This window comes from Gordionus sp. m RMFG-2023, chromosome 2, assembly GCF_954871325.1.
Source record: "Gordionus sp. m RMFG-2023 chromosome 2, tfGorSpeb1-WG-v2, whole genome shotgun sequence".
Lineage (NCBI taxonomy): Eukaryota > Metazoa > Nematomorpha > Gordioida > Chordodea > Parachordodidae > Gordionus > Gordionus sp. m RMFG-2023.
In genome coordinates this window covers 57032662-57044836 of record NC_088776.1, presented here as the reverse complement: position 1 = coordinate 57044836, position 12175 = coordinate 57032662, and the positions used below count along the sequence as shown (strand labels likewise).

Below are 12175 nucleotides of genomic sequence, written 5' to 3'. Positions count from 1 at the left end.
CATGTATTTACCAAAGCTACATCAATAAAATTGGTGAATATTGGCCACCACCATTTTTTTCCTCTTATTTTTATTCTATATGTAGATATTAGATTATCACATAGATCAACTCCACCCGTGTGTTTGTTATAAGCAGTTACCATATTTGGCTGAGGAATTTTTATTTTAGAAGATATTTTCTTAGAATACCTTGAAACATTAGAAAGCAAAGAGATAGTGTGGCATGTCGATGCAACGGTCACCACCGAATTATCATTCCAACGAACTACAAATATTTCGTTTAATTTTTTAAACCTATAATCATAATATCCTCTTTCTTTTTTTGCTACAACCTTTCAACTGGGCAATGCTCTATTCTATTGTCCCTCACAGTTCCAGTAGCAAAATATCCCATTTGTTTTAAATATGACAAGAGTTTAAATGATGTAAAGAAATTATCAAAATATATTTTATGATAATATGGTTTTTGCAATGCCTTTAATAATTTTATGATTACATTTCCACCTAATCCATATTCATATTTATTTTCGCTTTTTCCTTGATATATATCAAATGAGAATACGTAACCGTCGGAAGAGGCCAATATCCAAGACTTGTATCCGAATCTAATTGGTTTTCCTTTTATGAACATTTTGCAAGAATGTCTTCCTCGATATGGTATCATCTGTTCATCTATTGATAAATGATGTTTAAAAATTCCGAATTGCTGAAATTTATTTATCAATATATTAATGTAAGGCCTAACTTTATAAAATCTATCATGTATATCTATTTTTGTCTGCCAAATGGATATTATATTTCAAATTTCGAAATTGTAATTGGGTCATTGTATCCCGGATTATTGGAATAGAAATATCGCTGTCATTAGACCAGTACAATCTTTCTTGTGGGAGAGAATGATATCCAGTAAATAATAGAATTCCAATAAATCTCTGAATATCTTGGATGGTTATGCATATGTTAGGTCTATTCATTTGTTTAGCATAAATATTAATTTGTTCTACAATTAGGGAATATAAGTCTTCGTCGAAAATTAAAGAAAATATATCTGATGGACTTTTACCATGTAAATCATTTTCATTTATTACATCTTCCTTTTCTCCATTGAAAGGGCTTGAAGAATATATTGCATCCGTTTTTCTCCATTTTAAATTGTGAGAAATTCGAGAATAGCTTCTTGTAGAATATGGTTCTGGAAGGTCGTCATCAACTGAATTATGAATCTCCAATTCTCCAGCTGTATCTGAAGGCAAAACTCCGACATTTGTTAAGTCATTTTTATCGAAATCTTCTTCATCACTAACTGCAGAGATGTTTGGCGGAATTATATCCATATCTCTTTCTTCAATTGGTTCCTCTTCAAAAAGTTGAGCAAGCGCTTGTTCAATTGTTAGAAAACGTTTCATTAAAAAAATTTATTAAAAATTAAATATCTAGACAAATTATTTTCGTAGAATCTTGATTTTTTTATTAGTCATCTATTATTTTGATAATTTTGATTGAATTGACAAAACAGGTGCATAATATTTTATATAAATAAAATAAAATCTTCAGAAAGGAAGAGGCTAAAAATAATTTTAAACTTTTGAATATTTATGAACCTAATAATTTCATATAATTTGATCGGGATAAAAAATTATAATAGGAACAATATATTATTCGATTTAATCTCAGGGGAAAAAATTTTTTTTTAATTATTTTCAAAAGGTCTTTTTTTGGGTATAAAATTTTTTTAAAAATTTCTTAGTGGTTACCTATTAAAATATTAATTATTTAAAAATTCAAAAATGATTGATAAATATTGATATATCTATAAAGAATATATACACACTAGTTTTCTTCGAAAAAATTTTATAATATGCTCGTGAGATCCCTTAGAAAATTTTGCATTTAGACCTCATAAATTCGCAAAGTTTGAGGGTTTCTTAGGGACATAAAAAATATTTTTTTCATATTTTTCTTTTCCAGTTTCTGAAGTACAATGTCTGAACTATATATAAATCTTTTTTATTATTTTTTAAAATAAAAACTACTATGTTAAAATAAGGTATATAGGAGGTGGTGCATATATGCACCGTTAACCAGTAACGGGTATAAATTGTTAATATTATGGAATAAAAATATTGATTATTTATAGAAGAGTTTATATTGGACTTGTTATGTTTAAAGTTAAACTGTAATCAATTATAAGAAAAAAATTGTTAAATATTAAAATAATTTGATATATAATTTTGGTTATCTCATATCTCATAGTATTTTAAAGACTTATGGTTTTTGAAAAATTGTAAGTCGGCCAGCCCTAGTTGTCATATTATTTAAAATTATTTATTTTTAAAAATTATTTTGTTTAATATTTATCAAATTTATTAATAGTCGCCTAATTTTATAATCAAGTGTAATCTCTTTGTCAAAGGAGTATAAAAGGTACTAGATTTTTTAATTATGATGATGATGACTTTTTTGACTTTTAGATTTTTTTAATATATTTAATCAATAAAATTTGGAGTTAAAAATTTATTAATTTTAGAGTGGGTAAATTGAGTTAGTTACAAAAATGGCGTTGTCTATTGGTAGAGTTTTTTTTTATTGTATATAATGACCATACTAGCCTCTCATATAATGTCCACTCCTAATACTCAAATATTGCGACATTTTTTATAACAGTTTTTAAATATAATAAAAATCAAATTAAATAAGATTTTTTTAAAGCACAAATTTCATACAACATATGAAATCCTCTTATAAATGCTTTGATTTGTCAGTTTAATATCTTTCCTCAAATATTTTTTTAATATTTATAAATGCAATCATTTTATTTCCACTGCAGCCTCAATCCATTCTTATTTTACATTTTCTACACTCTTTCCAAAATTTAGATATTTTTCCTAAAAATTATAATGACCCTACAAAATGAAGAAATAATTTGAATCATTCTGATCTCATTAAGATAAATTATAATATATGGATAGAGTTTGTAAACATATATTAGATATAGTATCGGCAGATATTTAAATATTAAAGGGATCTGATAAAATATCTATTAACTTTAGGTAAGTTTACTACCAAACTATAATGGCTTCCACTTCAAGGATGCCAGCATTATAACTAATCGTGATCTCATTTTTTTATCATTGCCCTCATTTTTTTTTGTGTAAATGTTTATTTCAAAATTATATTTCCATATCATATTTCCAAATTATATTCAAATTATATTTCCAAATTTTTTGTTCTTTCTATTATATTTGCATTCCTAAAATATTTATTTTTGATGATAAAAATTATTATATATAAATTTATTTTTATTATGAATGTATATTTTAAAAAAAAAGATTTTCTCAACTCTATCTTTATAAAGAGAATAATTCAATAATATCCTACATACACAATTTTGTAAGTGAAAGTATATATCTTACATTCTCAAAATTTGCACTTGAAAATATCTCCTGATCATTTCTGTTATATATAATAAACAAATATTAATATGCATTATATAAAATCATATTATTATTTATGTCGCATTGGTATATGATTATCTTAAATTATTTTCCAAAAACGATTTATAAATTTGAAATATTTTATTTTTACAAAAATGTATTTAAGAGTAAACATAGAGGAAATTTTTTCTATATTTTTTCCAATTTTTATAATGTGCTATTTGATTAAATAATTGTGATTATTTTATATTTTAATATTTTTTCGGTTGATAAATTATAAATGTGTTTTGTTTTTGCATATATAGGTTAATTCTTAATATTTCTGATAATATAATAATAGCTTAACTCAGGCAATGGATCTGAAAGATTTTAATTAGAAGAAATATATTTTAAGTTATAATTATTTGTAACAACTAATGTATGAATAAGTAGTAGGATTAAAGGTTAGGGAAAGTTAAGATATGGTTAGTAGTTATTAAGGTTGGTGTCCTAGTATGTTATGTATTAAAAGCGTGTATTCCCATTTAATTTTGTAATTATTATTATTAAATGTAAAGAAAAAAATAATAATTATTAAAATATATATTTTCGAGATATATTTTTAATTCATTATTACAGTTTTGAAATTTAAAAAAAATTATTTTATAAATTGATAAGTTAGTATATTTTTTTGTTAATATATTACGATTCTTTTTGTGTCAATTTTTTGCTGATTAGAGTGAATAAATATATTCTTTCTACGATACTTTTTACATACTTTCAAAGTTGGGAGATATCTATTAGGTATAATTTATTTATTTTTGGTAATGGATCTGATATTCATGTGTATCAAACAGACTAGTATACATAATTTATTAGATTTACACCTACATTTCTTAATATTTATTATAAAATTACGACATTATACTCGTCTAAATTAATTAACATTAGCATTTTTGATATTAAAATTTTATAAAATATCTAAATTAATTATACTAAGCCTGGAAAGTATAGTTATAATTAATATAGATGAAATATATATATAATATAAGAAATTTTAGAGATAATTTTTGTAATGAATATTAGCTGAATCAATTAATTATTTCCAAGAAAACAATACACAAAAAACAAATAAATTGATATTTTATCTTATGAGCAAACTAAACCAGATATTTAATAGCAGTCCCAGTGGTAATCACTAAACTCAATATACTGGAAGAAATTATTTCAATCAATAAAACCTTCTATTTTTTTCTTTTTTTTAGTGATATGAGATACTTTATTTAAATAACAAATTTTCACAAATTTTTCATTTTACGAATTATAATTAAAAAAATATATATATAAATAACTAATAATATATTAAAAATGAATTAAAAAATGTGTATGTATAAAAGAGAAATGAGATAAAAAAAATAATAAAATTTAAAAAAAAGGGTACAAATCACCCTAGAGAAGAGTGAATGCTTAAAACATTGGACCGACAGATTTCCAGAGAAATCTACTGACGAAGGTAAAATCCTTCATTGGGATCCCCTGAGATCTGCCTCATTTTTTTCCTATAGTTTTGATGAAATTGAGAGCATCTTCCGAACATGCCTACGGTATTGGTAACGATTGGGATAAACACGGTATTAGTAAGGCAAGCATATTTGTTTTTTTTAGGATTTCGCCCTTTTCGATGGCAGATGGGAGGTTGGACTTGGCGGCAAAATCGACACAGGTATAGCCCCAAGCTAGAGGGAGACCATTAGTCCAAACCTGAATTTAAAATATCTTTAAGGCATTTATTCATTAAGATTTGTGAAGCAGTCGTAAGATTAAAAATATGGCAATAGAAATCTATTAGTAATGGTTAGCAAATATATGAGAGGAATACATTATAAATTTAAGCAAATCCAAGCCCCATATTCTATTAATCAATTAAAACAGGCAGCCATTTCAGGAGAATATATATCTAATATATTTATTAAAATAATGGAAGATATAAACACAAAAATTAACCCCATAATAGCTTGTGAGTAATATGAAGAAAGTTTTTAAACTGCATTTAAAGGATAAAGAAAATAAAATATGCTAAAAAATCCAATATAAGTATAGTCAAACTTGTTGAATATTATTAGTTTTAATGATTTATAGGTCTGTTCAAACTCGCTGAGTATTATTAGTTTTAATGATTTATTAGGTCTGTTAAAAATAAATATTTTGCAGGAAAAGGCAATATTTTTTTTTACTGATAATTCGAATTAATATGATAAAATCAGATATATATTTTACACGGCCAGGCCGGGATTTTTTAAAAAAATATTTTTTCGCCCCGGTCAGGATTTTTTAAAAAAAAATACAACCCAGCCCGGCCTGCAGGTCTCTGTATAAAATAAAGGCAATATCAGGAAACTAATTATAAGAAATAATTAATCTCTTATTCTTTATTTCGCCCTTGCCAAATTTACACCCTGGATAGTCTACCTTTGCACAACTAACATCAATAACCCATTCATTTTCTTCGTTCAAAAGTCATTCCGTGTTCTTAATACCACTAAAATCAATCACTATTTTTTCTTCCATATCTTTTAAACAATTAAAACCTATCACATTCTGCCTCTTTTTTGCTATCTGTACCGCATTTCCCATTACATCCGCGCATTTCATTTCTTTAGCAAACTCCTGCCCTTATTCTTCTTGAGCTTTCGCTATTAATTTCTAGGCATTTATTTTCGCCACCTTATAAATATCGTTATCACTATTTTCTTTACTATCATACCATTCTTTGAAACACCTCCTTATCTTTCCCACAGTCTTGCTACCTCCTAATTCACCACCATATCTCCTCATATCAAGGATGCCATTTTGTTCACCACCATACCTCCTCAGTTGTCCTCACCCAGGCTTTCTTCTTGGCTTCCCAAATGTCTTTACTCCACAAGCTTGTGTCGCCAATGTCATATTAAATTGACGTCTAGTACTCTCCTCCTTCAATTTTCAAACCTTCAGCCTTGGCACAAACTTTTTTTAGTGATCCTGGCGACTTTAAAAATGAGATCTCCAAAAACTAGTTGATGATGATTAATTCATTCCTCTCCCGGTATCACTTTCACATTTTTTAATAAACTCTTATCACCTTACTAACAAATAATCAACTGCACTTTTGGTACTACCCAACTTATCAGTTACCAGCTTTCTGATTATTCTCCCCTTCCAGAATGGCCATAATTAAATCCTCCATCTATTCCTTTATAACCCACTTCTTCCAATCTGAGGAACATGCGCCGAAATAATATTGCATAGCTTTCTATCAAAAATCATCGTAATAATTATTATCTGGTTATCTAGTTTCTAACTTTGGGTAATTTGTCCACCCATTTCTCCGCAATCAATACTCCAGCGCGAGCCTTACTATCATTACTTCCTTGCCAGAAAAATTTATAATTTTCACTTGTCTTGCTAATTGTTCTTGCGCTATTACCTTTCCTGGTCTCTTGTACGCAACACATATATATGTCTTCTATGCAATTTATCGACCACTTTTCCCACATTTCCCGTCAAACTCCCCGTGTCGCGTCTCTTTCTTTATAGCTCTGTTTCCCATATTATCAGGTCGTTTATAACCGTTATATATTTCATTTTTACAAATTGTGGTTCCAACAGGTAGCCCATCCTTCTTTTTGATGAGGAGGCCTACGGGGTACTTTGGGCCGCAGTCTATGCTTTGTTGTAATCATTAGAAAATTTTGTCGCAAGCTTTTTACAACCCCGCCACGATGAGGCTGAGTAGGATTTAGGGAGTGACTGAAGATAGGATATTGGGAGAAAGATAGGATTAAATGGAAATAAATTTTCAAGTATGTTAAATTTACCAGCTTTATCTATATTACCCAAAAAATTTTCTTCTCATTTAAATCTCTCACATAATTCACAAAAAAAGGAGTCAATCATATTCTTATATTGTTATTCGTAACCCTATATAAACTCGTGGCTTCTAGGGTTCTTATAAATAAAGTTGTATCTTTTGATTTAATTTCAAGATAATAAATTACGATTCAATATTTTAAAAATATGATAAAATTGAGATTACTTTATCATTTAAAGTATATAATCTAATAATATTTATAAAAAAATTATTGATAAAAATGTAAAAAATTTAAAAGTAACTTTTGACCTGTCAAAATTAAAATTTTTCATTAGCATGTTTCCATGAAAAAATATAATCCTTTCTAAGCCCTTAATATTAATTTTTTGGCAAGATATTATTTTTGTATTTAACTCCTCTAGAAAATTACCTTTATATTTAACAAAATCAAGCATAGTCAGTCACCAACCTAAATTTTCGTCTGATGTGGTGACCATTTTGTAAAAAGGTTCGGGAATCCAGGAATAGAGGATTGGCAACTCCTCCATCTTGGGCTTCTTCGGATCAGTCTGGGAGAAGAGTAACGTCTACCATTGACTCTCTAGAGGCTCGCTTTCTGCAGTTGACAATAATTTTGGTGCGCTCCAAGCAGGATCCACGGTCATTCCACCCATTAACAACATCCTCAATGGTATTGTCAATGTTTATAACAATAGATTCCATGCAGAAATTTAGCGGAGAGCCCACTCATAGCGGAGGCCAAGCTCGCGGCGGGTTCTCCTAAGTCTCCCTTCACTGAGGCGATTGGCAGACGGGGGTTCAGACAGGTTCGACCATCTTCAAATTCGTAACAATAAAGGAAGATACTTTCGCTACGTCTACGCACATGAACCCTGGTGCAAGTTATTTGCCACAAAAGCCCGACCGGACCCGGGCTAAATATTTCTAAAAAATATTAGGCTCGAACAATGAGATTCCAAATTTTTCTTAAAAAATAGACCCGTCCTGGCCCAAAGCCCGTTCGAGCCAGGCATAATTATCCCAGATCTCTAATTTTAATACTTGCATGACAAAAATATGAGAATATTAATGAATAATTCTTTTATTAAGTGTCTTGTCTTATTCAATGACAGTTCGCGATATTTAATCATAAACATAACAGCCTTTAATCTTTAATCTTTAAAATGAAAAAATTGATATTTATTATAGCTTTATAGAACAAGTATTTTATTTAAGAAATGGTTCTTTAAATTATTATTTTAAATTTAAAGATAAATATTTTAAAAAATTTATAAACATTTGGTTGTATTTTTAATGTGATTGAACATTTTTATTAATTTTAATTACTTCTTGTCAAAATTTAGTCAATAAAAATAATAAACGTCAGACTTAAGAAGTTTACCGATAATGGAGATGAAAATGCTGAGAATAATAGCCAAGGATAGGATAAGAAAATAAACTATGAAGTTTAAACGTAGTACCCATAAAAACAATCATTGTAAATAGACATGGGGGTATGGGAGTACCAGGGTAGGGCTGAAAATAATATAGAAAAAAAAATTAAGAGTTTAGATAAGATGGATAAATGGAAGAGGGGAAACCAAATCTTCAATGATGTCAAAAAGTAAAAGCCATTTAAATTAATTTTATTAAATAAAATGGATTGCATTAATATTATATTATGGAATTAGATGTTGAAGCAGCTTATTACTTGTTAAATTTGGATTTATATATAAAATTATTTAATTTATACTAAGGTGATGTATAGCATAAATTGTAATTTATTTCATTCATTTATGGTATTCTATCAAATATTTTCTATTAATATATTAAATAATTAACTCAATTAATTTAAAAAAAATATATATATAGATATTTTATTAAACCAAAAAAAGGATTGTAAATTTTGAATATTTTTAATATAAATAAAATTCCATTTATTGCACAATTCCCTGCCTACCTTAACATTACTCAACAAGGATGAAATTTAAAATATGAAAAAGAGTTTGATAAAATTAGTAACAAAAAAAAATGAATTAGTAATTATAAATCTATTTAAAAAAATAAATTTAATTTAAATTAATAAAGCACTTTTATAGTTTTAAATAATATTAATTACTTGGAAAAAAATTTAAATATTTGGTAAGCTGATGATTTTCGTGGGATAAAAACTCATTTTTTTTTAAATAGAAAGAAGGGTTATTTTTAAAAAATTTAAAGAAGGGGGGGGGGGGGGGTTGTATCTTTCCTTTATTCTGATTTATATATTTCTATTAACTGAATTAATAAAGAAAATTATTATTTAAAGCTAATTTTTAAAAATATATTCAATGATTTTTTTTTTAAATAAATTATCTTGATTTAATGCAGAGGGGTTTTTAACCTGAGGAAGGTCGGGGAAAAAATTGTTTATTTGTTATAGGTAAATGACTTTTATAATTTATATAGATATACAGATATTTTACAGATTTAAATAAGAAATATTTTGCAAGCATTAGCAGAAAAATTAGGCATGAATATTTTAAATTATTAAATTAATGATCTCTTTTATATAATTATAAATTAAAACGGTAAATCAAAATATTTTAAAATGAAACTAATTCGATTCATATGCATCTTCGCTTATATTAGAACTATACCTGCTCAAAGAGGTTTACATTTATTAATTATACATATATAATAACATTAATCTCATAAATATATAATCGTATTAGCCCTACATTAGTTATTTAAATAACCAGTTGTATGACCACATTTAACCGAATAATATCACTATGTAGCTTAAACACTGCATATATTACAAAACATGCTAAATTGTAAAACTTGAGTTTTATATAGCGATAACTTAAAACGAATTCCAAAACTCACATTAGGAAGAGATAAATACATCTAAATTTATAAAATTATGAACTTGAAAATTTAAAATTAATATATAAATTAATAAATAAATATACAATATTGTTAGAGCGTGTTTCTTAAGGTGGATATTAATATTTAAATCAATTTTATAATAAATCTTTCAGGAAATCATACCTTTTTAAACCATGAAATGTCAAAAATTTAGAAAGCATGATATTTGTCTTCAATTTTTATATTACTTATATTAAATATCAATGTTCTAAGAATAAAAATATACAAACATGTAATTTTTGAATATTGAAAAATCGACCGAATTGTGAGTTTTATATAATTTGAAAAAAAACATAATTTATAATCATAAGTAGAATTTCTAGCATATAGAAATATATCAAGATATATCCCATAAAAAAAATTTTAAGTTAATATTTTATTATTTTATAACTTTAGATGTTGATTTTAACGATTTATGCTTATTGATACATTATCCTGGCGTATTCAATGTATATAATACAGATGGGAGAATAGAGTGAGATCTTTTATTATTTTTATATGAATAATTTATAGAATGTAAAGGTTTTAACTATTAAAATAAATGAATAGAAATATTGATTATCATAAAGGATACTCATTTTACCACTTGGGGTATGTTATGGTTAATGTACTTTTACTCAATTATTAAAAAAAATATTAAATTTATTAGATCGCGATCTCCATTTTTATCATTGCCTTCACATTTAATCTTTTCCATAAACCAAACATTTATTCCCATTGTTTCTCGTTTAAATATTTATTATAAAATTTACTCATCCATATTTTTTTTAACTTACCATATATTTCTTTTCCTAAAACAATTCATATTATTTTTAATAATAAAATTTATTTTTTTTATTATAAATAAAAAAGATACTCTGAACTCTATCTACATAAAGAGAATAATTCGATAATATCCTATATCCAAGGGGGTGATGGGTATATAAATACATATTCAATAAACAACACCATTTACAAAACTTTGTGGATATTTGAAAGTTTTGAATTGTCGAACCTAATGAATTTATATGAATTCAATCAAAAATTAAAAATTGAAGCTAAAGTGAATAGTCATTACTCAACGTTTTAATAACTTTATCTTAGGTCGAATTCCAATTGAATAGCAATGGTTCAACGATTGTGATATGTATGTTATCGTTAAAGAGTGGCAGGCCATACAAATGTATTCAATTTAGGAACACAAATGTGAGTCATAATTTTTTTCTGACAACAAGATTTGGGAAGGAAAGTTAAGAAAAGCTAAAAGTGAATAAATATTTTTTTAAGAATATATTGTTTTTAAAATATTATTCATAGATTACAATATTTATTAGCGATAATTTGGTATCAGTAAAAAAGAAACATGCAAACATTACAATTATAGACATATATTTAAATCATATCGTATACAGTTTATCTTGGAGCTTACCCAGAAACAATTATTATCAATACACTTTTATAGGTGGAAATATTAATATATCTTCCATTCTTACAAATTGCATATAAAAAGTAGCCTGCTTATGATCATTTCTGATATTTATATAATAAAACAAATATATTTATACATTAGATAAAAACATAATATTGTTTATGTCGCATTGAAATATAAATTATGTCTCACAATTAAATTATTTTCGGAAATTGATTTTTGTTAATATTTTAATTGATATAACACGTAAATTTACCTTAAATTTTTCGCAATTTTCATTATATGCTATTTGATTAAATAATCATTTTTTTCATATTTTACTAAAATATTTATGTGCTTGGTAATAAATTACAGTGCTTTGTTTTTAAATATTTGTATATATATATAGTCTATATATGTGTTAATTCACAATCATTCTCGATAATATAATAATAGTCAATTTAAGTAAATATGAACTGAAGAAAATTTTTTAATTAGCAGAAATATATTTTGTTAAAATATTTTGTAATAGCTTAACGATAAAGAATAGGATTAAAGGTTAGAGCCATAGTGATAAGATAGGGTTATTGCTTAATTAAAAGGTGGAAGATAGGA

General features: G+C 26.0%; 2 protein-coding genes across 2 annotated transcripts; one reads left to right on the top strand and one right to left on the bottom strand.

The window, feature by feature from the left end:
* Positions 1 to 758: 758 nt before the first annotated feature.
* LOC135924491 (piggyBac transposable element-derived protein 2-like) lies at positions 759 to 1406 on the bottom strand. Its single transcript, XM_065459548.1, has one exon. The coding sequence runs from the start codon at positions 1404 to 1406 to the stop codon at positions 759 to 761; it is 648 nt and encodes a 215-aa protein (XP_065315620.1).
* An 8454-nt stretch (positions 1407 to 9860) lies between these two features.
* LOC135925029 (uncharacterized) lies at positions 9861 to 11658 on the top strand. The gene is made up of 5 exons (XM_065460165.1): positions 9861 to 9914; positions 10570 to 10648; positions 11026 to 11215; positions 11257 to 11358; positions 11470 to 11658. Exons 3-5 carry the CDS (start codon positions 11171 to 11173, stop codon positions 11656 to 11658), a joined length of 336 nt encoding a protein of 111 aa, XP_065316237.1. The 5' UTR covers positions 9861 to 9914; positions 10570 to 10648; positions 11026 to 11170.
* The last annotated feature ends 517 nt before the right edge of the window (positions 11659 to 12175 follow it).

What these genes read in the sequence shown, in the direction of transcription:
- LOC135924491 (XM_065459548.1), bottom strand. Translation starts at nt 1,406, where the DNA reads ATGAAACGTTTTCTAACAATTGAACAAGCGCTTGCTCAACTTTTTGAA.
- LOC135925029 (XM_065460165.1), top strand. Translation starts at nt 11,171, where the DNA reads ATGAATTTATATGAATTCAATCAAAAATTAAAAATTGAAGCTAAA. An exon ending in AATTAAAAATTGAAGCTAAA is followed by an intron (nt 11,216 to 11,256) that starts GTGAATAGTCAT and finishes ACTTTATCTTAG; the next exon opens with GTCGAATTCCAATTGAATAG. An exon ending in TTCAATTTAGGAACACAAAT is followed by an intron (nt 11,359 to 11,469) that starts GTGAGTCATAAT and finishes TATTATTCATAG; the next exon opens with ATTACAATATTTATTAGCGA.